Here is a 26,235-nt window from a genome sequence, read left to right as displayed (position 1 = left end):
ATATTTTTTTTTGCCAGTTTCAACCTATATGTCGTTTCTGGCTTTATGTCTGTTGCTCAGTTTTTTTTTCTGGATTCCTTTGTTTGTTTGTTTTGGAGAGTGAGTTTGGCACACCTAGTAAACTTTAAATGGATATACTGGGTATTGTGAATGCTATACTATTGGTTGCTGGATTTCATCTTGTATTCATTTAAATAATATTGTATAATCTAATATTATATAATAGTAAAATACAAAGTTTTTACATTTCTCTTTTTTTTCTGTTTCAGGCATGTTCCTTGGAACCTTCATGAACCAAGAAGAGGCCAGTTTCACTATAGTGGAAACCTGGATTTGATGTATGTTTCCTCTTTAAGTTGCTGTTTCTCTGGCTCAGAGACAGGAGTTTGACTCTGTAGGGTCAGATGAAGCAGGAGTCACCTTGCTTTCCCTTTGAGGATCCCCCGGAAGCCCTGATAATTCCATCCCCCAGTGGCAGCCCCTTGAGCAGGGAGGCTGTCGTCATGGGTGGAGCCCAGACCTCAGTGCTGCTGTGCATTTCACCCACGTGTGGCTCGCAGAGCATCCCTGCAGCTCTAATCTACCGTGGGGACCCCGCTGTTCCACTTACAAGAGGAAATTTCTGAACTATAGTTTGTAGGAGTTGTGAGACGTAAGACAGTAAGAGTAATTGTTCAAAACTACGTATCTCCCGCCCGCTGTGTTCATAACTGTCTTTGATGCTGGAGACACACAGACTATGTGCTGTGCTATGGAATAAGACTGTCTGTCAGGCACTTCAGTTCAGTCCTCAGTCGTGTCCGACTCTTTGCGACCCCATGAATCGCAGCACGCCAGGCCTCCCTGTCCATCACCAACTCCCGGAGTTCACTCAGACTCACGTCCATTGAGTCAGTGATGCCATCCTGCCATCTCATCCTCTGTCATCCCCTTCTCCTGCCCCCAATCCCTCCCAGCATCAGAGTCTTTTCCAATGAGTCAACTCTTCTCATGAAGTGGCCAAAGTATTGGAGTTTCAGCTTTAGCATCAGTCCTTCCAATGAACACCCAGGACTGATGTCCTTTAGGATGGACTGGTGGGATCTCCTTGCAGTCCAAGGGACTCTCAAGAGTCTTCTCCAACAGCACAGTTCACAAGCATCAGCTCTTCAGCACTTAGCTTTCTTTATAGTCCAACTCTCACATCCATACATGACCACTGGAAAAACCATAGCCTTGACCAGACAGACCTTTGTTGGCAAAGTAATGTCTCTGCTTTTGAATATGCTATCTAGGTTGGTCACAACTTTTCTTCCAAGGAGTAAGCGTCTTTTAATTTCATGGCTTCAGTCACCATCTGCAGTGATTTTGGAGCCCAGAAAAATTAAGTCTGACACTATGTCCACTGTTTCTCCATCTATTTCCCATGAAGTGATGGGACCAGATGCCATGATCTTAGTTTTCTGAATGTTGAGCTTTAAGCCAACTTTTTCACTCTCCTCTTTCACTTTCATCAAGAGGCTTTTTAGTTCCTCTTCACTTTCTGCCATAAGGGTGGTGTCATCTGCAAATCTGAGGTTATTGATATTTCTCCCAGCAATCTTGATTCCTGCTTGTGTTTCTTCCAGTCCAGCGTTTCTCATGATGTACTCTGCATATAAGTTAAATAAGCAGGGTGACAATATACAGCCTTGACGTACTCCTTTTCCTATTTGGAACCAGTCTGTTGTTCCATGTCCAGTTCTAACTGCTGCTTCCTGACCTGAATATAGGTTTCTCAAGAGGTAAGTCAGGTGGTCTGGTATTCCCATCTGTCTCAGAATTTTCCACAGTTTATTGTGATCCACACAGTCAAAGGCTTTGGCATAGTCAAGAAAGCAGAAATAGCTGTTTTTCTGGAACTCTCTTGCTTTTTTGATGATCCAGTGGATGTTGGCAATTTGATCTATGGTTCCTCTGCCTTTTCTTTTTTTTTTTTAATGGAATTTCTTTTTATTATTTTTTTCATTATTTATTTATTTATTTATTTATTTTTTAATTTTATTTTATTTTTAAACTTTACATAATTGTATTAGTTTTGCCAAATATCCTCTGCCTTTTCTAAAACCAGCTTGAACATCTGGAAGTTCATGGTTCACGTATTGCTGAAGCCTGGCTTGGAGAATTTTAAGCATTACTTTACTAGCGTGTGAGATGAGTGTAATTGTGTGGTAGTTTGAGCATTCTTTGGGATTGCCTTTCTTTAGGATTGGAATGAAACTGACCTTTTCCAGTTCTGTGGGCACTGCTGAGTTTTCCAAACTTGCTGGCATATTGAGTGCAGCACTTTCACAGCATCATCTTTTAGGATTTGAAATAGCTCAACTGGAGTTCTATCATCTCCACTAGCTTTGTTCGTAGTGATGCTTTGTAAGGCCCACTTGACTTCACATTCCAGGATGTCTGGCTCTAGGTGAGTGATCACACCATCGTGATTATCTGGGTCATGAAGCTCTTTTTTGTACAGTTCTTCTGGGTATTCTTACCACCTCTTCTTAATATCTTCTGCTTCTGTTAGGTCCATACCATTTCTGACCTTTATCGAGCCCATCTTTGCATGAAATGTTCCCTTGGAATCTCTAATTTTCTTGAAGAGATCTCTCGTCTTTCTCATTCTGTTGTTTCCCTCTATTTCTTTGCATTGATCGCTGAGGAAGGCTTTCTTATCTCTCCTTGCTATTCTTTGGAACTCTGCATTCAGATGCTTATATCTTTCCTTTTCTCCTTTGATTTTCGCTTCTTTTCTTTTCATAGCTATTTGTAAGGCCTCCTCAGACATTAGAGGGAGGCAAATAGCAGCTGAGGACTCGTAACCCAAACTAGGGGAATAGCCCAGAGCGGGTAACAGCAGAGGGATAGCTCCAGTACATTAGGACCCTGAGCAGGAGTTTGTTAGAGGGTCAGGCGTGATTTCAGGCATAAGGTGCAGCAAGGCCACAATCGGAGCAGTCAGAGGTGTGGGAGGACGTGACATGAGTTAGACTGACGTTCGTGCTGCAGCGAGGGAACCCCGACGTCATCTGTCAATAAAGATCTGTTCTCATTAGGGAAGGTTTAAAATAGATATTCACAGTGAGTGTGCCTTGCTCTTCCAAGAGAGAACCAGGGCTTCTGGGTCTTTCCCTTTCCTAGCTTAAGCGTCGCCAGCACCTAGCTTTCAAGCCACCGCGCCTGCCCACACTGAGCCCGCCCACACCGCGCCCGCAGCGGGAAGCAGGCGGAGAGGGGTTCTGGCAGCAGGACCACTCGCTTCTGCTTCTGTCCTGGTGGCTTGGGATCAGCCCGGCTCAATGCAAGGCGCAGGATGCGTAGGTGAGCACGTGCCAGGGAGAAAAGGAGCGGGCCCTGGGACTAACTTCATATTTTCCTGGAACGGCAGTAACGCCATCTGACCCTCCTGCTGGTTCTGAGTCGAGGAAACGTCAGAAAGTAGAGCTGGGGAGATAGTCAAGCTTATCTTGGCCCGTTTTGTGTGCTGTGCTGCAAAATTTGAAATCTGTTCCGAAGGGGCTATGAAGTAAGTCACTGGGAGAATTTTACGTCGGGAAATTCAGGAAGCTCATGTTTGCATGCTGGTGGTATTTTTAAGAGGCAGAATAACATAGTTAAGGTTTCTTTTCTGGAGGCGGATTGTCTTTTAACTCTTCAGTTTCCCAAGAATGTGACCTCTGACTCCTTAAGTGCCCATTTTCTTATCTGTAAAATGGAGGTGATATTGATACCTATGTGATAGAGTTGACAAAGAAATTAATACATTTGCAGAGCTGAGTGTATTGAGTGCTGATGCTGATACTCGGTACACATTACTCCAGTGTTTGTCATGGATGATTCTATTCTGCCGACAGTGCCTGGAGCGGCATCGGAAGAGAGGCGAGAAGGAGGGAGGGAGGAAGCCGTTGGAATAACTCAGGTGGATGCGAGTTCTTTATGCAGGGTGGTAGCGGTGAAAACTAAGAGGAATCTCACATTCAGAAATATTAACTGCAAGGAATAAACCTGATTAGAGGCAGGCTGAAAGTGGGAGATAAGGAAGGAGGAGCCAGCGTGGTTCGTGAGGGAGGGTCCTGGTGGTGCCCTCGTGGGGACAGGAGGCTCAGCGCTGGTCCAGGGGGCAGCCAGCCTCTGGCTGGGATTCCTGTGAGCTGCCCTTGGGGCCTCTGGACTGAGGCCTTTGTGTGGAAGAAGGCCCCGTCCCAGGGTTCTGTCTCCGGCAGGGACTTCTGTGAGCAGGCTGGGAGTTGGTTCCACCTGTCCTAACCGCAGGAGAAGAGGCCTCGGGGAGACGCAGGGCGGCGGTTCCAGGCTCCGCTCTCGGTGACTGCTGCTGTTGCTCCCCTCCTCAGCGCTTTCATATCCTTGGCGTCAGAGGTGGATCTGTGGGTCATCCTGTGTGTCGGCCCCTACATCGGGAGCGACTTGGACCTCGGAGGCTTGCCCAGGTGAGCCATGGTCGCGCCCCAAGCCTATTCGCCAGCAAGTCGGAGCAGAGGGTTTTGCTCAGTTTCCTAGGTTTTCTAGATTTCCTAGGTCCACACCTCCCGCCCCTTCCCCGCTTCAGGACCTAGAAAATGCACTTTAGAATACTGAGAATGGTACAGTGTTTGTTTTTTTATAAATCTCCACCTCATCCTTGTGGTGCAGAGGTAGAATCCTTCTTTTCCTTAATGAAAGCTACTGGCTAATCGATGTCATGTAATCAGTATCTTTATAAGTTCTAACTTTTGTGATGATACTAATAATAGCACAAAATTGGATTGATTATTTCTTTTCAAAGAGGGTCTTTTTTCTTATCATTTTTAAATGGTAGTACAATGTACATTATATGAAATTTACCATTTAAAACTATGCAATTTTGTGGCAGTCGAGTGTGTTAAAATGTCACCACTATCTTGTTCCTGAACGCTTTTTGCCACTCAGAGAGAAAGCCCTTGCCCGGTCACCCCCATCCTGCTCACCCCCAGCCCCTGGCACCCGTTACTTTCCTCTCAGTTTCTGTGGATTTGCCTAGTCTACACACTTCATATAAATGGAATTATACCCTATGTGACCCTTTGTGCCTGGTTTCTTTCTCTTGGCATAAGTTTTTTTTTCCTGCTGTGCCATGCAGCTTATGGGATTTTAGTGACTGAGCCCAGCACAGAGCCCTAACCACTGGGCTGCCAGGGAAGCCCCTCCCTTGGCATAATGTTGTCAAATCTGTACATGCTTTAACATGAACCAATTCCTCATTTTTTAATGACCAAATAATATTCCATTAAAAACATTTTTTAAAAAACTCTGAAACATTTTTATAAAAAATCTCATACCAGACTAAGGTTTGGTGAGCTTTTTTTTTTTTTTTAAAGGCCAGATGATCAATATTTTCAGCTTTCAGGGAGCACAGACAGTGTCTGTTGCGAAGTTCTTCTCTGCCGCTGCCTCAGGAGCACAGCTGTGACGACGTGTAAGCGAAGGGTGGGCCACGTGCCAATAAAACTTTATTGACAGGAACAGTCAGCAGCTCTGACCTGGCCTGTGGGCTGCAGCTCAGCAACTCTGCCCTGGTTGCTTCCACGTCTACAAGCCTCAGTTGCGTTTCGGGGCAAGAGGTGGCCGTTGAGGTGTTGAGATGTGTGGGACAGAACACAGACGACTTTTTCTTAGAGATGGGTTAGCACCTCAGTGTGCTGCTCCAGTCTGGCCATGTGAATCTGGGCTGTTCATGTTCTCCAGCCTCAGATGCGTGAACGTCTCTGTCTGCTGTCTCCCACCCCAAGGCTGAGTCTCACCTTCTCCCTCCTAGCTGGTTACTCAAAGATTCTCATATGAAGCTGAGAACAACTCACAAGGGCTTCACAGCAGCAGTGAATCGCTATTTTGATGACCTGATTCCCAAGATTAGAGGATTCCAGGTAAAACCTGATTCCCCATCTCTGTGACCAAGGGAAGTACTTGCCTGAATTGCCTTCCTGGGCAGGGCTCAGCCTACTTTCTTTCACTCATAAGCAGGAAGCATGTATAGCAGCTAATTCCAGTTCCTTATTTAAGAAATATGCTTCTTTTCCTTTTATGCCTGTTCCTCACCTACTGTCTTACTGGGATGCCGTTTCCTGGCAGGATGCTGGGAACCACGCTCTGTATATTTTTATGTCTTCTTTTTAATGACAGACCTCAGAATGTCTTAACTTATCTGCTAAAGATAGCTACGTGTCAGTCTTTCACAAGTGATAGATGATGCAGATGACCTTAGGTCAGTGATTTTGTAGAAACTGCAATTTGTTTTTTTTTTAATATCTCTCCCTCTGCAACAAAACCATGGTGTCATACACATTCATTATTTCAGTAGAAATAGTATGCCACCATATTGCTGCAAGGTTTGGAAACTACATGAAGGGCTGTATAAGTAGGTAGCAAATGAGCAGAGGGAAGGAACGAAAGATATCTATTAGGTATCGAGCTTTCTATTGGGCTTCCCTGGTGGATGAGTGGTAAAGAATCCCCATGCAATGCAGAAGCCATAGAAGACTTGGATTTGATCCCTGGAGGAGGAAGTGGCAACCCACTCCAGTCTTCTTGCCTGGAGAATCCCATGGATAGAGGAGCCTGGCGGGCTAGAGTCCGTGGGGTCACAAAGAGTCAGACACGACTGAAGTGACTTGGCACACATGCATTTGGTGTTTACGGAGCGTATTTTATCCTCACAGCAATCCCTGGAAAGGGATGCTACTGTAGGGGTAGCGACAGGCCTGGAAATGGCCAGCAAGGCTTCGGGTCGTGTGGATCTTCTTGGGGCAGAGCTGGCTCCTGACTCTGAGCGTGCCCTGGGACCAGCAGACGAGGTGCCGGTGGCTGCAGGGCCATCCGTGTGCAGCTGGGGACGGAGATGCAGGGGCGGTCCTTTGCGGCCCTGGAGCTGTGCTGGCCAGGGTGGTAGCCTCGGCCACCAGTGGCTATTTCAGTTAAAATCTATTAAAACTAAATAAAGAATTTAGTTCTTTATTCATACCATACGCAGTTCAAGTGCTAGGTAGCCACCTGTGGATGGTCACTACCACACTGGACGGTGAGAGCAGAGAACATTTTCATCATCAAAGAAAGTTCTAGCACAAATTAGCACACTCTCGGCACCCCAGATCAGGACATTCCCCATCTTGGAGCGCTTGCAAGACAAAATCAGTAATCAGAAGGTTGCCTGGTGAGCACAAAACCCGGAGCCGCAGAAGTTGGGGATCTTACCCTTTGAGCCACCAGGGAAGCCACCCAAAAAGTTGTTACTTATTTTTTGCTGTGCCACACAGCTTGTGGGGTCTTGGTTCCCCACCAAGGGGAACCAAGGGGTAGAACCTGGGCCACAGTAAGGAAAGCCTGGAATCCTAACCGATAGGCTGCCGGGCAACTCCCAGTATCGCGGCTTTGTTCCTGTGTGTGCTGCTCTGTCACTGAGTCATGTCCAACTCTCTTGCAATCCTGTGGATCGCAGCCCACCGGGCGCCTCTATTCATGGGCTCTTCCAGGCAAGAACATTAGGGTGGGTTGCCATTTCCTACTGCAGGGGATCTTCCCAACCCAGGGATCAAATCCACGTCTCTTGCACTGGTAGGCAGACTCTTTACCACTGAGCCCCTGGGAAGCACACAGGTTTGGGAAACTTTTAGGCTCTTTTCTGCCCACTAATCTCTAGTGCAGCTGGTTCCGCTCTGCTTGCCGAGTCTATCCCACTTCAGCTCTCCCTGCCCAGGTCCTCCCAGGCCACAAGCACAGGCATTGGTGTGTAGACGCTTCCACCCACTGGCACACGGTCCTGGGAGCTATCTGGCTTCTTCCTTTCATTGTTGGTGTGTTGTCTAATTCTGAGGGTGCAACGCTCTTTTTCTTAGTCTTGCGTGCCAGGAGGAGACCTTCTGGCGGCCACGTGTCTCCAAGGGCAGATTGCAAAGGGCAGAGCTGAGTGTAGTGAAACTGACTAGGGTAGGACATGGCAGGTGCGAGGGGCAGGGAGAAAACACGACCGCCAGGCTGGCGAGAGTTGCAAAGACAGGGCTGACGGAGCCTGTGAACATCGCAGAAGGGGGTCGGCGGGGAAGGGGGAGGAGGAGGCTGGGCGTGAGGGCGTAACTGAGAGGGCAGAAGGGACTGGATCCCACATGATCCTGGGACTGGGGAAGAGGCAGCAGGGGGAGAGGAGCTCGAGGAGGCTGGCCAGTGCAGAATCCAGGAGTGGTGCTGCAGGAGGGAGGGTTTCCCGGAGGAGGAGAGACTGTTGGTGGAGAGAAATCAGACCAGGATGAAAAGGGATTGCATGCATTTAGCAAAGAGAAGGTCAGGGTGGAATGCAAAGGGCGGCCGCGAGACCACAGTAGAGGACAGAGTCACGAGTGGTGGGCTGTCGCGGGGCGTGCAGAGCTGCTGCACCGTTTGCCCACGAAGGGAGACCACGCGGGAGGGGAGGATGGGGCCCTGTGGCGGTGACCGGGCAAGTGAAGACAGGGGTGCAGGGATGGAAGCAGAGCGGGTCCCCGAGGGGGGGTGACGTGTGCCCGCATGGGAGAGGGCCACACCCCTGCTCCCCTGGTGCCCCGGAGGAAGGCTGGCTGGAGGTCTAAGCCTGTGCTTAAGGTGTTGGGCTAGGGGAGTCGGCGGGCGCTGCTCCCTGGGGGCACTGGGGAAGGCAGGGTGCTGGAGGCTTTGACCCCACGAGGTGGCTGCTGACAGTGATGGAGACTGCCCCCACCGCCGTGGCCCCGGGGCCGAGTTTAGGAGCGGGTTATTTTCTGTGCCACTCTGAACGTGCGTGTGCAGCAACAAATTGAGAAAGTCAGTCCAGCCTTTCCCCACCAGCTGACTCATCCTCAGACTCTCGTCTCCTTGACCCCCAGTTCCAAGAAGAGGGTCCCATTATTGCCATGCAGATGGAGAATGAGTACGGTTCCTATAATCTGGATAAAAGATACATGCCGTATATTAAAAACGTAAGTGCCCCATCATTTTCCTCCGTCTTTACATACTTTTCTCACTTTGCTGATTCATGGAGCAAACATCCTGAGCAGCTAAGCTCGCAAGGTACTGTTCGGGATGCAGTGTTTGTTAGCAACGGATGCAGAACTTTCAAGTGTCAAAGTCTCACAGTGAGTACTCTGTAAATCTGCGCCCTTGAAGTTCATGAATCAATGCTGTGCCCAGCTGGGGGCTTCCCTTTGTCTTTTTTTTTTCAAAATATAGGACAGAGAAAAGTTATTTATTCTAAAGAGTTTGTAGTGTTGACTTCCAAATAGAACAGAGTTTTAGTTTTTGAAAACCAAAGAGAAATCAGAGGATGCCTCGGTTGCAGCGAAAAGACAAAGTCGCACACTGTTGTTGTGCTGCTCTTCCGCACTGGATGAGGCGACGGAAGTGCAGCTGGTGTTTCCACGCTTTCCCCCCAGACGGGGGCCTGCACACCTGCATGACTCTGACGTAAGCACAGAGTGACTCACAGTAATTTTTCCTTCTGTGGATATCACAGATCTTTTTTGGTTGGTGTTCGTATAGTACAGGCTTTCCCACCCTTTCGTCTTTGATTTTTCTGTATCCACGGACTTCAGGTACATACTCTGTATATAATTAGAAGAATTTGTTTTCCTTAATCCATTATGAAAATTCTTGTCTTTGGAATGTGGTTGGTGTCCATTCCAGGCCGTTGCATTTAAGTCCCTTTTGGCTGATGGTTGCATTTAAGTCCCTTTTGGCTGTTCTCATTGAACAGCTTACCAGCAATAGGAGTGGGGGGTGGTGAGGCCTCCTTCCCGCCCCTCAGCTCATTCTGGTGCTCCGACCCTCGCCTTCTCCTTGGGACGCGCCCCCCAGGGCCGTGGACCACAGTTCATCTTCCCGACTGTCCCACAGGCACTGCTGAGCAGAGGGATCAAGACGATGCTCATGACGGCGGACACGGGCCAGGGACTCCTGAAGGGGCACACACCGACCGGTATGCACGGCGGCTTTGCCGGCCTCCCCCGCCCGCTGAGTCTGAGGGTCTGTCTGAGGCTCCGTTGCCCCATTTCCCGGGCCAGGCCGTGTCCAGGCGCCCGCGGCCCCGACATGAGGAACCAGGGCCCTGCTCGCGGCCCCGCATCTCCCTGCTGGCCTCCGGCCCCCGGGCGCAGCGGAGGCATCTCTGCCGCTGTTCTGGGCCAGGCCCGAACCTCCGGGAGAGAGCAGGGTTCCAGAGAAAGTCCAGCCCTAGACCTGCCCCGGGAGCGCGTGGGGCGAAGAGTCCGGGCATAAAAGCCACGAGAAAACGTGCAGGAGAGTTACAGGGGGAAACATGGGTGGGCGCACAGGACGGAGGAAGGGTCACGCGAACGATCTGGAGATCGGTGCTGTGGGCTTCTCTAGCCGGCCTGGCCCGGGCCTTGCCCTCCGCCCGCTCTTCCCGGCGCCGTGGTGGCGCTCACCTCGCGGTGGCAGAGACAGAGCGTCCTGCGCTGGGCCCGGGAGACCGGAGTCAGGCCCGAGGTCTCCGGCCGCTCGCCCGGGCTCGGCTTTCTCGGCGGGCTCTTTATCCACCAGCACACGGGGTGACTCCGCCCTTCTTGTCCGCCGGGTCACTCGCGGTGAAGGCTGAGCCGAGGCGCAGTGAGCGTGAGCGGTGCTGCTCGAGCCCCTGTGGACACACGCGGCCTCGTCTTCACCAGCAGCGTCTGCAGGCGTCGCGGGCGGTGTCTGCGGGCAGCGGCGGGCGGCGTCTGGGGGCGTCACAGGCAGCGTCTGCGGGCGGCGGTGGCACCGCGCCAGCTGCTGACCCCGGCTCGGTCTCCCCTTCCCTCCACAGTGTTTGCCACCCTCCACATGAAGAGCATAAGGCAGAAAACGTACGAACACCTCTCCTCAGCTCAGGTGAGGACAGCTCAGAGGCGCGGGGTGTTTTCCTTCATCTCAGGTGAAGACTTGGCTCAGATGTTCAGGAACTTCTCAGCTCTGATTCGCTCAGTTAAAACTTGGCTCTGTTACACGCTGGAAATGCCTGCTGAGGGCGGTTTGAGGTGCAGTTGCATCAAAGTGCCCACAAAGCCTGGCCCACAGCCCCGAGGAGGGTTCAGGATGGCAGAGCGAGCGCACCGCAGCGCTGAGTGTCCTCACTAAGGGCGGGGCTCTGCTCCCCCCACAGTCCAGGCGCTATGCCCTCTCCACCATCCCCTGCCCCCCAGTTTGGGAGCAACACTAGGAAACAGCTGGGGCCCCAGGTCATGGCTCCATAGCCTGAGCTTCTGGCTCTGCCAACAGAGCCTCTGGTTTCAGGATACCCTGCACACAGGAAGCCATGACACCCACTAGGAGTTTATACACCACTCATTGTTCCCCATTCCAGGTGCAATTTGCTAAGCAGATGTCACTTTTTGCCATAGCAATCTGCCTGATAATATGGGTAACATTCTATCTTTATTGAGATTTCTAAACCAAAATGGACCTAAAGTCAGTTTGCAAAAGTTTTTACCCTTTGAATGAATAGCCTCATTCACATTTACCTGTGGTCCAATGAGAAAGACAAGAAACAAAAATAAACAGAATTCAGTAGGAAGTGCTGGTTCCAATAGAAGCATTAGGGGGAATCAGAGGGTGCACAAATCTCTACCACCAAAAGAAATCAGTGGCTGAATGCTTCACTCTGCACCTGTCCAAGCTCTGCAGTATTAGAATGAAGGGAACACTCTCCTAATTTCCATCAAGACAAGACAATGCCTGGAATTCTAAAAAAATAGTTATCTCCCTGATTCTGTCCTTCTTCAGTCTAAGATAGAACTAAGATTTAGAGAAGAGTGCAAAGATACAAAGGGCTGAGTATCCAGCCGCCTAACAACTGGGCCAACACCAAGGGCTGTTGGTCGGTACAAGGGAAATGGTACACGAAGCACAGAGATTTGCAAGGACTGGAGTCCGAGAGAACATGGAGAGGGAATGTAACTCTTGGGGCAGAGCAGACGCTCAGAATATGATGGTGATGGTGGTGATGGTGGTGATGGTGGTGATGGTGATGAGGGTGGTGATGGTGATGATGGTGATGGTGATGGTGGTGATGGTGATGGTGGTGGTGATGGTGGTGATGGTGATGGTGGTGGTGATGCTGGTGGTGATGATGGTGGTGATGGTGATGATGGTGGTGATGGTGGTGATGGTGATGATGGTGGTGATGGTGATGATGGTGGTGATGGTGGTGATGGTGATGGTGGTGATGATGGTGGTGATGATGGTGGTGATGGTGATGATGGTGGTGGTGATGATGGTGATGGTGGTGATGGTGGTGATGGTGATGATGGTGATGGTGGTGATGGTGATGGTGATGGTGATGGTGGTGGTGATGGTGGTGATGGTGATGGTGGTGATGATGGTGGTGATGGTGATGGTGGTGATGGTGGTGATGGTGATGATGGTGGTGATGGTGATGGTGATGGTGATGGTGGTGGTGATGGTGGTGATGGTGGTGATGATGGTGGTGATGGTGGTGATGGTGATGGTGGTGATGGTGGTGGTGATGGTGGTGATGGTGGTGATGGTGGTGATGGTGATGATGGTGGTGATGGTGATGGTGATGGTGATGGTGGGTGATGGTGATGGTGATGGTGTGGTGATGATGGTGGTGATGGTGGTGATGGTGATGGTGGTGGTGATGGTGGTGGTGATGGTGGTGATGGTGGTGATGGTGATGATGGTGGTGATGGTGGTGATGGTGGTGATGGTGATGGTGGTGGTGATGGTGGTGATGGTGATGGTGGTGATGATGGTGGTGATGGTGGTGATGGTGATGGTGATGGTGGTGATGGTGATGGTGGTGGTGATGGTAGTGATGGTGGTGATGGTGGTGATGGTGATGGTGATGGTGGTGATGCTGGTGGTGATGATGGTGGTGATGGTGGTGATGGTGATGGTAGTGATGGTGGTGATGGTGGTGATGGTGGTGGTGATGGTGGTGGTGATGGTGGTGTGGTGATGGTGGTGATGATGGTGGTGATGGTGATGGTAGTGATGGTGGTGATGGTGGTGGTGGTGATGGTGGTGATGGTGATGATGGTGGTGATGGTGATGGTGATGGTGGTGGTGATGGTGGTGATGGTGATGGTGGTGATGCTGGTGGTGATGATGGTGGTGATGGTGATGGTGGTGGAGGAAGAATATGGGATAGTAAGTGGGGATTCAGCAGTTACAAATGATATCCTAACTATAATAACGTCCTAAAACTGAGTTCGTTTATTCATCAGATAAATCAGCCAGTAAATGTTTTCAGCACTTGCTAGGGGCCAGTTCTTCCCTGGTGGTTGTCACCTCCCTGGTGGCTCAGATGCTAAAGCGTCTGCCTGCAATGCGGAAGATCCAGGTTCCATCCCTGGGTCGGGAAGATCCCCGGAGAAGGAAATGGCACCCCAGTCCAGTACTCTTGCTGGAAAACCCCATGGACGGAGGAGCCTGGTGGGCTACAGTCCGTGGGGTCGCAAAGGGTCAGACATGACTGAGCGACTTCACTTCCTTTCTTTCTGTGTGCCAGCTGGGCTTCCCAGGTGCTCAGTGGTAAAGAATCTACCTGCCTAGGAGAAGTTGTGGGTTCGATCCCTAGGTCAGGAAGATCCCCTGGGGAAGGAAATGGCCGCCCGCTCCAGTTTCTTGCCTGGATGAGATTATAGTCCATGGAGTCACAAGAGTTGGACAGGACTTAGCAACTAAACAAGGGCAGCAAATGTGCCAGTTAGCTGTTTATTTGTCAAGGCCTTGCGGATAAAGCAGGGGAGGAGCCCACAAAGTCAGCACTTTGGAGCTTGCATTTTAGTGGTAAGAGACAGGTGGTCAACAAGGCAAGTGTGGAGAAAGCTGGTAACGCAAGCTAAGAAAACATTCTCTGAGAATATTTATATATACGTTTAGTTTACACCCCCCCCCCCCCCATTTTTAATGTTTGTCTCTTACTTTACGTGTAAGAAGCTATTGGTCCTATCCTTAGCTTGCCTGTGAGGAAACCATGATTCAGAAAGGGAAAATTTCTGCTTTGAGATCATCTGTGGTCGGTCATTTAACAGAATAACCCAGGTTCAAACCCAGTCCTCCTGCCTCCAGATCCCGTGCTCTTTCCCTGCCCTCTGAACTCCTCCGGTGAGGAGAGGGTCAGGGCGGAAGAACGAGAACATGCATCAGAGTGGTTTGGAAAGGCTGAGACGCACTCTTGCCGAGAACTCCACCCGACACAGTGCTGGGCCACCAGAGGCGACCCCCAGCTCAGCCTTTGCCACCCCCGATGCCTAACTCCTGGACTCCTACCCGAACAGTGGGCTCTCGAACACCCGGCTCTGAAGGCTCATGGGGACTGTGCCCTAAGACCTGCTCGACCATAGCAAAGAAGCACCTCCTCAGAGCCACTGTGGAGGTCTGTGGGGAGGTTCGTGGGGAATAGGACCAGCTCTGATGCAGCGGGCTCGCCTGTAGGTGTTCAGGCAGGAAACAGAGTTATCATCCTGAAGAGCTGCGTGTACTGCCTGTTCACAGCACCACGCCTCACGGCAGCCACGGTGTGCACGCAAGCCCGTTGTATAAGGAGGGATGAACAGATGAAGACAATGATACGTGTATCGAGGGGAAAACATTCAGCTTTTAAAAAGGAGGAAATCTGTCATTTGTGACCCCATGGATGAGCCTGGACAGCGCTGAGCCTGGCAGATACGCCAGACAGTGAGAGACTAATAACGACCGTGGCGGCACTTTGGTGTGGAGTCCCCGGCAGAAAGCAGCAGACTCCCACGGCGGCCGCAGAGTGGCCGGCGGCGGCTGCGGGGCGCCAGGGAAACGGGGAGACACTGGAGGAGGGCGCAAGCACCGACAGGGCAAACGCGGTCTGGGATGCACAACTGAGCCCGGTGGTAAACAGCCCTGAATCGCTGAAGTGACGTTTGTTGAGAGAATATGATATAGATGTTCCTACCAAAAAAAAAAAACAAGTGAAAGAAGGAATTGGGAGTGAATCTCACATTAGGGGAAGATTCATTTGGTGGCATCTTCAAAATTTGGGAGCATTTTCATGGAAAAGGGGAAATTCTTTCTGGTACTAGGGAACAGAATTAATTTCAGTGGGTAAAAGGAATAACAAAACTTTTATTGGCTGTATGTAGGGGTTGTACTTTCTTGCAATCTGAATTCTCCAGAAATGGAATATACTGTCTCGTGATGAATTCACCATCACCTGAAAAGGCAGGGTGTCTGCAGGGATCAGTGCCCACCCAAGGATGGGGCGATGGCCAGAGCCCTCATGTAACAGACCCTTCCCGACGTGAGGATCTGTAATGTGGGGGTCCTGTAGGGCTGGGAGGAAGGAAGCTGCAGGGACTTAAGACGCACAGCTTCCATTTGTGTGCGTGCGCTCAGTCGTGCCCCACTCTGTGGCCCACCAGGCTCCTCTGTTCGTGTGGTTCTCCAGGCAAGAACACTGGAGTGGGTTGCCATGCCCTCCTCCAATGGATCCTCCTGACCCAGGGATTGAACCCGTGGCTTTTGTTTCTCCAGCATTGGCAGGCGGTTCTTTTCCTCTAGCACCACCTGGGAGGCTTGAATCAGCCTTAAAGGAGAGAGCACGTTATCTCCGGAATTCAGTAGAATATTTTTAAAACGTTAAATTACAGGCTGCCAGGCAGAAATGAGTGAAAAGGTCACGTGACTTTGTGGTCACGAAGTTGGCAGTGGTTTTGTTAGTTTACTTGTTTTTGCCTTACTTTCTTTGAAGCATTTATCAGCTCAGGCAGGAATGTGAATGCTGTGGGGGGCTGGGGGCTAGGGTCCCCTCGCTGAGAGCAGACATTCCAAGCCTGCATGAACTTTCAGAGCTCGAAGGAGCAGTGTTGACTTTAACTATGGAGTGTGTGAGCCTGAATGCGGAGCGTGTAGGTCCTGAAGGCCTGGGACGGAGGAGGGCCTCTGGCCTCAGGATGGCTCAGGCTGGGGCGCTGGAAGGCCTCTGGATGGCTCGGGCTGGGGCGCTAGAAGGCCTCGGGTCTTGGGATGGCTCAGGGCTGGGACGATTGAGGGCCTTGGTATGGCTCAGGCTGGGATGGCAGAGGGCCTCAGGCCTCGGGATGGCTCGGGCTGGGACAATTGAGGGCCTCGGGATGGCTTGGACTGGGACGGCAGAGGGCCTCAGGATGGCTTGGGGCTGGGACGCTGGAGGGCCTCGGGCCCCAGGATGGCTCAGGGCTGGGACGATTGAGGGCCTTGGTATGGCTCAGGCTGGGATGGCAGAGGGCCTCAGGCCTCGGGATGGCTCGGGCTGGGACAATTGAGGGCCTCGGGATGGCTTGGACTGGGACGGCGGAGGGCCTCAGGATGGCTTGGACTGGGATGGTGGAGGGCCTCGGGCCTCGGGATGGCTCAGGCTGGGGCGGTGGAGGGCCTCGGGATGGCTCGGGCTGGGCAAGGGCAGAGCAGGAGCCGGGGATCGTGTGGGGTTCTCGCTGGGCTTGCATTGCTGGCACTTGGTTCTTGACATCTCCAGTGCCTCCTCTGGGTCAGGTGCTTCCCTACGAGACCTCTCCTGGGGTTGGTCAGGGGGATGAAGAGATTTCTCCAAAGCTGGAACAGTGAGACCATGAGAGGCAGGCCAGGCTGGGCCTGTGCTGAGAGCAGTCGGGGGCCGTGAGTATGCGTGCGGGTGAGGCGGGCCGCGTGATGGCCGGCTTGAATGCGTCCGCTCTCTGCCTCCGCAGGGCCCAGGCCCGGTCATGATGACGGTGTACACCGCCAGGTCTCTGGACGGATGGGGCACTCCTCGGAACACTCTGGACTTGCACAGTGAGTCGCATCTCGCCCCGATCGTCTCTGAGGGTGGGTGTCGGCGGGACTCTCCCGCCCGCTGATTAGGGTCCCTGAGGTTGACGGGGCGGGCGGATCCTGTGTGTAGTGTCTGTGTCTGTGTTTCTGTGTCTGTCTGTGTGTCTGTCTCTGTGTCTGTGTGTCTGTCTCTGTATCTGTGTCCGTGTCCGTGTCCATGTCCGTGTCTGTGTCTGTGGGCTGTGTAAGCATGCTGTGTCTGAGCCACACGGGAGGGTCTCCCCGCATGTCAGTGTGATCTGGTGATTATTCTGTCTGGAGTGACTTTGTTGGACTGAAGCTCTAAAGTCAGAGCTGGGAGGCAGTTCAGGGACAGCTAGTGGGCTCCACCCGGGAGCGGGCAGCTGTGGGCCCCAGATCCTCCTGGCAGCCCCCCTTCCGGGAGGAGCCACAGGCGGGAGGCGGTTGAGGGTCGGTGCTCCTGGGGCGGTGACTTTAGACCAATACGCACAGGTCGCTCCGTGCTTCAGAGGCACGAGCTGGACACCCGGAGACAGAGACGTTGGGGAGATCAGACCCGGGGGGCCCTGAATGGCAACCGCGGGGCAGGCCCCCTCCCTCCCCGCTCCTCGTCCCTCTCCCCCCCCTCCTCGTCCCTCCCCCCCCGTCGCCTCCCCCCCCCCCGTCCCTCCCCCCCCCCCGTCCCTCCCCCCCCCCGTACCTTCCCCCCCCCCCGGCCCCCCCCCACCATCTTCCATACCCCCCCTCGCCCCTCCCCCCCCCCTCCTCGTCCCTCCCCCCCCTCCTCGTCCCCCCCACCCCTCCCCCTCCCCTCCTCGGTCCCTTCCCCCCCCCTTCGTCCCTCCCCCCCCCCTCGTCCCTCCCCCCCCTCCTCGTCCCTCCCCCCCCCTCCCGTCCCTCCCCCGCCTCCTCGTCCCTCCCCCCCCCCTCGTCCCTCCCCCCCCCCTCCCTCCCCCGCCCCCCCCCACATGCGGTCCTGAAGTCAGGGAGGCTCCGCTCCCCTGCCCACCCCCCACGCCCCCCTCGCTTCCCCCCTACCCCGCCTCCCACGACGTCACCGAGGGTCCGCTCCCTTCTTGCCTGGCCCCTCCCTCCCCCTCCCCCCTCCCCACGACCCACTTCAGTCCTGAAGTCACGGAGGCTCCGCTCCCCCTCCCCGCCCCCCTGCAGTGCTGATGGAGAGTGTCCGGGAGATGCTGAAGCTCAGGTTCTCCCTCAACTTCTACATGTTCCACGGAGGCACCAACTTCGGCTTCACGGGCGGGGCCGCGTTCCCGGCCATCGCCTCCCTATGGTCACCAGCTACGGCAAGTCCCGGCCGGTCCCGCGCCGTCTGCCCACGGCTGCCCCGCCTCTGCAGTCTCGGGTCGGGTCCTTTGCAAGCAGAGAAGCTAGTGGCTTAGCTCTGTCCGTCCACTGTGCAGCCTTTGTGAAAATCTTAGTTTTAATCGGCGGATGACTGCTTTCCAGTGTTGTGCTGGTTTTCCCCCATCCATCAGCATGAATCAGCCACAGGTATCCTTACAGCCCAGCCCACCCTCCAGGTGGGCACACAGTGCTGCCTGAGCTCCCGGTGCGAGACGCAGCTTCCCACGAGCCATAGTCCTACCCACGGTCGTGGGTCTGTGGAGACGCGGCTCTCAGCCCGCCTGGACGCCCGCACGGCCGTTCTCTGCGTCTGCATCTCTGTTCCTCCCGCGGCTAGGCTCATCGGTACCATTTCTCTAGGTTCCACGTGTGTGCGTTAACATATGACATCTATTTTTCTCCTTCTGACTGACTTCGCTCTCTGTAACAGGCTCTAGGTTCCACCTTAGCTCAACTGACTCAGATTCCCTCCACAAGCCTTGGTTCTTCCGGGCTCACTGTGAAAGCCATTCCCTTGATCCCCCTATCCCGGGTGTTGGGTGTTGATGACTAGGTCTCCCCCAGTCTGCGACTCTGCTCAGGGACCAAGCAGGCAGCGAGGGTGAGAGAGGGGAAGGGGTCTGGTTGGAAACCAGCGGGTCCCGGCGCTGGGCTCCAGCCTGGGCTCCTGACCCCCCGGGGTTGCCATCTGTCCCTCCTGGGGGAGTGTAGGGAGCTGGCATCGGGCACCTTCCTGCCTCAAGGCCTTCCTCCCAGAGCTGCTGCATGAAGGGCCCTTTGACTCAGCACCAGCTGCCAAAGTCCCCCGGAAGTTGGGCCTCTTTAGGGAAGGTGACGAATGTGTTTCTATTTCTCAGACTATGGGGCGCTGCTGACAGAGGACGGAGGCTATACACCTGAGTATCTCGTATTTCAAGAGTTTTTTCGCCCTGACGCAGGTACCCGCCCCGCCCTCCAGAGGGCTCTGGGCTGTGGGGGGCAGGGTGCAGACGTGGTCCTTGGGGGAGTCCAGCTCGCCCCAGTGCGTTTTATCCTCAGGGGCTGGGGACTCGGGCTGCACGAGACAGTCCCCCCAGCCCCGCCGTCGGTGGAAACCAGAGGGTCCAGGCCCTCCCCAGAGCCACAAGATGCGCGTGTCCAGGTGGAAGTCGGGAGAGGGGGCAGAATCTGAGCACGCATGCTCCCCCGCTGGCTTTCAGGAGATTCTGACCAACAGGGTGCCCGGGCCAGGCCTCTGGGTGCAGGAGGACTCCCTCCCTTTGGTCCCTGCCCCCGTGGACCATCTGTGGTGCTGGGCAGGCTGGCCAGGGGCAGCAGAGGGTGCACCCTTGGACGGCGCTGGGGAAGGAGCCAGCCTCCTGCCTGTGGTTTGCAGGGGTTCCCAGCTTCCAGCATCAAGACCACAGACCTAAGGACACGTACGCTCCCCTGGCCGCAGGTCACTTCATATCCCTGTGGGACACCCTGATTCACCAGGACGACGTGAGTCCCCTGCTCATGGACATGAGCTCAGGACTCGGCGGGGGAAGGAATGAACATGGGGGCAGAAAGCCGTCTTCGCGGTTTCAGTCCCTTCTACAGTTCAGATTAGGAGACCTAGATTACTGCAGAGTCGCTCAGTCCTGTCCGACTCTGCGACCTGTGGACTGTCGCCAGTCAGGCTCCCCTGTCCGTGGGATTTTCCAGGCAAGAGTAGTGGAGTGGGTTGCCATTTCCTCCTCCAGGGGGTCTTCCCGACCCAGAGATGGAACCTCCTGAGTCTCCATACTGCCGGCAGGTTCTTCACTGCTGAGCTACCTGGGAGCCCAATACATCCATCCCCTCCCTCGGGGACCCCCCTCCCTGCCCCTCTTGGTCACTGCCAAGCGCCGAGCGGCTGCTGCAGACTCGTCATCGCAGGGTGATCACTTGGCCCCGTGCTCCCTGAGCTTCCTGGCCTGTGATGAGGCCCCTCAGCCTGGTTTCCACTCCTGGCTCTGCAGGAGCCCGTGAGGTCCACGGGGCCGCTCTCCATGGAACAGCTGTCCGTGAACGAAGGTAGCGGCCAGTCTGCTGGGTATATACTTTACGAGACCGTCATCACCAGAGGAGGCGTCCTAAACTCGGATGGGCATGTGAAGGATCGGGGACAGGTAGCGGGCAGGGGCGGGCGGAGGGTGCCCTTCTCTGCTGCCGAGACCCCGCTGTGTGGCTGAACGTCTGAACAGCAGGCTGGCTTCTTCCTGACCTGTGGGAAACCGCCCTTGTTTCTTACCCCTGATCCCTTCAGTGAAACGCTTGGTGTTCACATGTCAGCCACTGCTCCCATGGGTCTAAGGCACCGGGTGTCCCGGCGGGCTGCCCGCCGAAGCCTGAGTGCACTTGATGCTGCTCTTGGAGGATACCTGGGAGGGGCCGCAGACGCCACCCCCCAACCCCGTGCCTCGGGCAGAGGCCCCAGATGTTTCCTTGGCACGTCATGGTCGGATCTGCGCGTTTAGTTCTCGAAACACCCATCTAAGCTACCTGTTACCAACGAGGAAGCCGCAGAGACGTGCAGTGACCTTGCCCAGAAAACAGGGGCGCTGGGCGCTGGGTGCCCTCCTGCTCACTCTGTGCAGGGGCTGTTTCAGGCTCTTCCTGCCCATTGTGGCCCCGTCATCCCAAGATCTGTGTCCCCCTGCACTCATCGTGAGCTCTTAGCCACAGACCCTCATTCCCTGCTGTTTGCTGAATGCATGTCTTCACTTGGATGTACGTTCCTGTGACTTCTCAGACTCAACACGTCCAAACCCGTCGTGAGCTCCTTAGAGGAACGGCAGCCCCAGCCCCGCACCCAAGCTGTGGCCACCCCACCGAGCCCAGGCCTCTCCCTCACCTTGTCTCCCTGGTGGAGCCGCGTCACTTGGCTGCTCTTTGCAAACCCAGGCCGTCGCGCACGGTCTTAGAATTCTGCGGCACAGCCATCAGACCCTGTTCCTGACCTTCCTGTCTCAGAGGGCTCACTGTGTCCCCATCTCGTGGGGCCCCCTGAGTTCCTTCCCCAGGGCGAGTCCCGTCCTGACTGCCCCCTCCCAGGCCCTCCCCACCGCTCTCCCGTCGTGGTCCTGGGTCTGGGAACAGCTCCTCCCACCTGCGGGCGCAGGGCGGGCTGTGTCCTCCTCAAACCTGGGCTGGGACTGTGTGTGCACTGCGGCTGCCACTCCTGCAGGATAAGCTTTAGTCACTCAGCGGTGCTCACTCCAGCAGTGACTGTCGAGCCTGTAGTTCTCATCTTGGGACCCTAGTACGCGTAAATGTGAATCCTTAGTTCTGCGTACTATGGACATTTTGGATACTCGTGGATTTTGATTTTTACAGTCTCCTAGTCAGACTCCTTTTGGAAAGTTGTGACCTAACTCAGACCCTCTGCGGTGCCCTTTGTGTGCCCTTCTCTGTCCTGTGGGGCTCGAGCAGCCTTGCGGGGGCGTCGGGGGTGGACAGAGCATGGTGGGCAGTGGGGGGGGGTGGGGACACAGTCACAGCGTCTCTGCCCTGGAGCCGCTGCCGGCCCTTCGTAGGCATGTGCATCGTGGTGTCCGTCATGGTGCCCGCCACCCTCCGCCCCCCTCCCCAGTGCCCATGGCCCCCGTAGGTGCTCAGGGCTCTCCTCACACCCCTGAGCCCATCCGCCTTCAGGGTTCCTCTCTCTGGACCGGCGTCAGCGTGTGGCCTTCCCAGAGGCAGACTTAGTCCTCCCCTGGGGCCCTGGTGCCTCACCCCTCCTGCCTTGTCCACACCCCACAGTCTTCCCCGCTCTCTTTGGCAGGTGTTTTTGGATGACAAGTACATAGGAGTCCTGGATGACACGCATCAGAAGCTGACTCTTCCCAGCGACGTACATACCCCATGGTTCCAGCCCCCTGGGGCCCTGGGCTCGCCCCTCACAGAGGCTCCGCAGGGCTAAGCTGTGCGCTTCTCCTGGGGCGGCAGGATGGTCCCACCCTGGGTGTTTGCTGCTCAGAAAGCCCTGGGTTGAGCACCAGCCTCAGAAGTGTCTCCAGTAGAATGTTCAAGGACTTTCATTTCTCGACAGGCCCAGTATGGGAGGAGGGTGGAGGAGGAGCTGCAGGGTTTGCCTGGCCCAGAGCTGAGGTCTAGGGTGCCAAGCACCACCCTCTGACAGCCCCCAGTTTCGAGATCGTCCCAGTCTTGGGGGGGCCCCAGTGGTCTCCAGAAGAGGCCTGAGCGGCTCCCTCCAGCTGGTGTGTGTTGGGCAGCATTACAAGGAGTTCCTGACGCTGCGGATCCTGGTGGAGAACCAAGGCCGGCTTGCCTCCGGGACCAGCATGAACCAGGAGAGGAAAGGTGGGCCCAGGACCACGGGCCGCCAGGGCAACCTGGGGTACTTCCCTGGCCCACGCAGCCATGGCCCGGGTCATGGTTTGGAGGTGGCGGGGGCTCCCGGTCAGTGAGAGGCCCAGCCTGGGAGCACGACGGAATGGGCTTCAAGGGAGGAGGGCCATGTCCTGCCCCAGGCTCCCCCTAAGGTGCTCTCCCAGCACTGAGCACGTGCACTGCCCTGCCTCTTCCGGGAGGAGGCTGCAGAAAGGCCCTCGGAGAGCAGAGTGGGCCGAGTGCTGCCCTGGGAGCACTGATGGTCCCTCCCTGGGGCCCATGCCTGTGTCCTGGCCTCCTCCAGCCTCCTCCAGCCTCCCCATCCTCCCTGGCCTCCTCCCCATCCTCCTCTGGCCTCCTCCATCCTCCCCAGCCTCCTCTGTCCTCCCCATCCTCCCTGGCCTCCTCCCCATCCTCCTCTGGCCTCCTCCATCCTCCCCAGCCTCCTCTGTCCTCCCCATCCTCCCTGGCCTCCTCCGTCCTCCCCTGGCCTCCTCTATCCTCCCTTGACCTCCTCCGTCCTCTCCATCCTCCCTGACCTCCTCCGTCCTCTCCATCCTCCCTGACCTCCTCCGTCCTCTTCATCCTCCCCTGGCCTCCTCCATCCTCCCCGGCCTCCTCTGTCCTCCCCATCCTCCCTGGCCTCCTCTGTCCTCCCCTGGCCTCCTCTAGCCTCCCTTGACCTCCTCCGTCCTCTCCATCCTCCCTGGCCTCCTCTGTCCTCCCCATCCTCCCTGGCCTCCTCCGTTCTCCCCTGGCCTCCTCTATCCTCCCTGGCCTCCTCCATCCTCCCCATCCTCCCTGGCCGCCTCCGTCCTCCCCATCCTCCCCTGACCTCCTCTGTCCTCCCCATCCTTGCTTGCCTCCTCCATCCTCCCCATCCTCTCTGGCCTCAGTCCTCCCCTGGCCTCCTCCGTCCTCCTCCATCCTCCCCATCCTCCCCTGGCCTTCTCTGTCCTCCCTGGCCTCCTCCATCCTCCCCATCCTCCCTGGCCTCCTCCATCCTCCTTCAGGGGTTCGGGGCACTTCTCTGCAGCTTCCCTGCCTCGGTGTCCTCTCTCCCTCTTCTGCAGGTCTCACTGGAAACATTTATCTAAACGGTTCTCCACTGAGAAAATTTAAAATCTACAGCCTGGAGATGCAGAATAAATTCATACAGAGGTGGGTGCCCGACCACTGGCTCTAGGTGCCCGATCGCAGATGGAGAGACCAGGGGCCAGCCAGCCAGACCTGTTTGTGTTCACACAAGAGGCAGAGACCCAGAACACTGAAGGAAGTGACCCCAAGTCTCCTAGTTGTCCAGGGCAGAGTGGTCACTGCCCCACTCTGCAGCCCTGGTCTGCTGTTTCATTGCTGCGTTGTGGACCCCAAATGGGCCATGGGAGGGGACACTGGGCTCAGCAGAGAGGAGACAGCCCTCCGAAGGCACAGCTGACATGCTGTGAAGGAGCGTGTAACCTGTCCACTGGGCTGACTCTCCCTAGGAAACTTCCCAACATCTGGAAGCCCAGCTTTCTCCACACTGTGGGCCCTGCGTTCTTCCTTGCCCTCCTGAGAGTCGGCAGTCAACCCAAGGACACCTTCATGAGCCTGCAGGTGAGTGGTGGTCTTCCTGGCTGTGTCCCCAGCCAAGCTTCCGTCCCAGGAGACCGCCACCCCACGGCCATCCGGGGGGCTGCCCCTTCCCGGTGTTGACTCAGGGCGGGGAGGGAGGCCAAGGAAACGTGCCCAAGCTGCCTGCTGCCCTGTGTCCTGGGGCGGGGGGGGGGGGGTGGGAAACGGCAGTGGGGACACGGCAGTACCTGTCCCTGAGGTGGGTGCGCATGGAAGGCGAGTGGGACCAGGGCCTCCCTCCTGGGGGCCCGGAGCGGGAGCCAGGGCCGAGGGTAGTAGCGCAGTCTCCAGGTCACTGCCCCCCGAGGGCCGCAGCTGGGCCTGCGCGCTGAGTGTGGCCGTGGCCGCACTCTGCGTCCGGTGTGTGTGTGTCTTGCAACTCTGCTTCAATGTCTTCCAGGGCTGGACGAAAGGAGTGGTCTTCATCAACGGACAGAACCTGGGGCGCTACTGGAACGTCGGGCCCCAGGAAACGCTTTACGTGCCGGGACCCTGGCTCAAGCCCGGGTTAAATGAGGTGACCTCCCGCTCTGCACCTCTCCCCGCCCGGGGCCGTGCTCGCCCCACACCACCCGGCCTCGGCCGAGCGTGTGTCTCAGGGGCACCCTTGCCTCTCCGCAGATCATCGTGTTTGAGGAGTTCAAGTCCACCCTGCTGATCTACTTCACCAACACCTCCCAACTGGGTAAGCGGCTTCCTCCCCGTAAGCAGCTCCGGCAGCTCCCCGCCTCCCGAGGCGTCTGCGCGCGCTTCCCGGGTCCCGGTCACGCACCACCCCTGCCGGCCTCTCCGAGGTTCTCATGGAGGTTCTCACGGCCGCGTCTGCTGTGTCTCCTGCTGCCGTGGCCCCTGGGTCCTTCCTGGCGGTCACCGGGCGGGGGATGCGCGGCCCAGCCAGGACCGCCGAGCTGACCCCGCCCGCCTCGCTGCTTCGGTGGGACAGTGCGAAGCCGCCTCCTCCTGAGGGCCTGTGAGGCGGGCTGCTTCCTCCACCCCCTCCCCCAGGGTGGGGCGGGGCCAAGGGAGACCACGCCCCTCCTCCTCAGGGTACTGAGAGCTAAGTCACACCGGCTGCCCCTCCTCCTCAGGGTACTGAGAGCTAAGTCACACCCCCCTCCTCAGGGTACTGAGAGCTAAGTCACACCGCCCACCCCCTCCTCCTCAGGGTACTGAGACTGACGTTAACCGAGGCGTGGCTGAGCTGAGCCGTCTCAGAGCCCTGAGTGCCTGCTAGTCCTCCAGGCCCACCCAGTCACCGGGACCACCCCAGAAGCTCCGTGAGGCCTAATCTTGCGCCGGGTCTGCCGTCTGCTTCCCCACCAGCCAGCCCGTTCCTCCTTTGGCATAAGTCAGCTTCCCTGTTACAGCAGCACAATAAACACAGCTAACTGACTAAAGCTAACCCTCGGTCACGCTTCTGTAATAAAAGCAGTTGACCCCTGAGGACAGTGGTGAAGAGATGCTCGGCACACTTGACCCCACAAATGTGAATCTGAAACAAAAGGTGTCTTCCCAAGAAATCCAGTAAAATATGAACACTAAGTGAGGGATTGGCAGGCAGTTCATGCATGTTTTATATTTTCAGTGTTAAGAAAGGCTTTTCCTTTGACTCCCCAAGTCTCATTCCATACATCATTGCTTTTCCACATTCCTGTGGAAACCTTGCTTTCTGGAGACTCAAGACTCCAAGTGGCCTGGTCCCGAGCCCCTCCCCCACCCCGCCCCCGCCCGTCCCCCGGCCCCCCTCCCACTCCACGCTCTTCCCCCGGCCCCTGGCGTCCAGCGCCCGTGGATTCCTCTCCTGCTCGGGGTTGCCCTGGGGCGCACGCCCTGCTCTGAGCCACAGTGGGGAGCACCAGGGCCGTCTCCACAGTTGTGTGGGGCAGCCTGGTGCCCCGGCAGAGCAGGCCTGCAGATTCCAGTGCAGACGGGCCCTGGGAAAAGGGGGTCCCCACGAGGTGCGTGGGCACCGTGCGGCGGGCGGCTGAGGAGTTCTGAGCCATGGACCAAGTGGCCGCGGTTGGGCCAGGTGGGGGGGCTACACTTGCCGCCCCAGTCGACCAGAGTCAGGGTCGCAAGTGCTCGGCCTGCACCCCCGCCCTGTGT

The 26,235-nt window shown here is 55.8% G+C and overlaps 1 protein-coding gene across 1 annotated transcript in view; it reads left to right on the top strand.

The window, feature by feature from the left end:
* Window positions 1-25,526, top strand: part of LOC113905972 (beta-galactosidase-1-like protein 2) — a 32,171-nt gene extending 6,645 nt beyond the window's left edge. Inside the window, exons 3-21 of the mRNA XM_027564006.1 lie at window positions 270-338; window positions 4,362-4,457; window positions 5,801-5,909; window positions 8,874-8,966; window positions 9,880-9,961; window positions 10,808-10,872; window positions 16,707-16,791; window positions 17,962-18,193; window positions 18,319-18,335; window positions 19,017-19,097; window positions 19,535-19,641; window positions 20,142-20,291; window positions 21,947-22,015; window positions 22,398-22,485; window positions 23,589-23,676; window positions 24,000-24,111; window positions 24,530-24,646; window positions 24,751-24,814; window positions 25,295-25,526. Of these exons, the coding sequence (XP_027419807.1) occupies window positions 270-338; window positions 4,362-4,457; window positions 5,801-5,909; window positions 8,874-8,966; window positions 9,880-9,961; window positions 10,808-10,872; window positions 16,707-16,791; window positions 17,962-18,193; window positions 18,319-18,335; window positions 19,017-19,097; window positions 19,535-19,641; window positions 20,142-20,291; window positions 21,947-22,015; window positions 22,398-22,485; window positions 23,589-23,676; window positions 24,000-24,111; window positions 24,530-24,646; window positions 24,751-24,814; window positions 25,295-25,302 (1,732 nt within the window). The 3' untranslated portion in view covers window positions 25,303-25,526. The remainder of the gene's footprint in view (window positions 1-269; window positions 339-4,361; window positions 4,458-5,800; window positions 5,910-8,873; window positions 8,967-9,879; window positions 9,962-10,807; window positions 10,873-16,706; window positions 16,792-17,961; window positions 18,194-18,318; window positions 18,336-19,016; window positions 19,098-19,534; window positions 19,642-20,141; window positions 20,292-21,946; window positions 22,016-22,397; window positions 22,486-23,588; window positions 23,677-23,999; window positions 24,112-24,529; window positions 24,647-24,750; window positions 24,815-25,294) is intronic.
* The last annotated feature ends 709 nt before the right edge of the window (window positions 25,527-26,235 follow it).

The sequence above is a fragment of the Bos indicus x Bos taurus genome, chromosome 15, assembly GCF_003369695.1.
Source record: "Bos indicus x Bos taurus breed Angus x Brahman F1 hybrid chromosome 15, Bos_hybrid_MaternalHap_v2.0, whole genome shotgun sequence".
NCBI classification, from domain to species: domain Eukaryota; kingdom Metazoa; phylum Chordata; class Mammalia; order Artiodactyla; family Bovidae; genus Bos; species Bos indicus x Bos taurus.
Note: the sequence above shows the minus strand (reverse complement) of the source record. Positions and strands in the feature narration are given on the sequence as shown.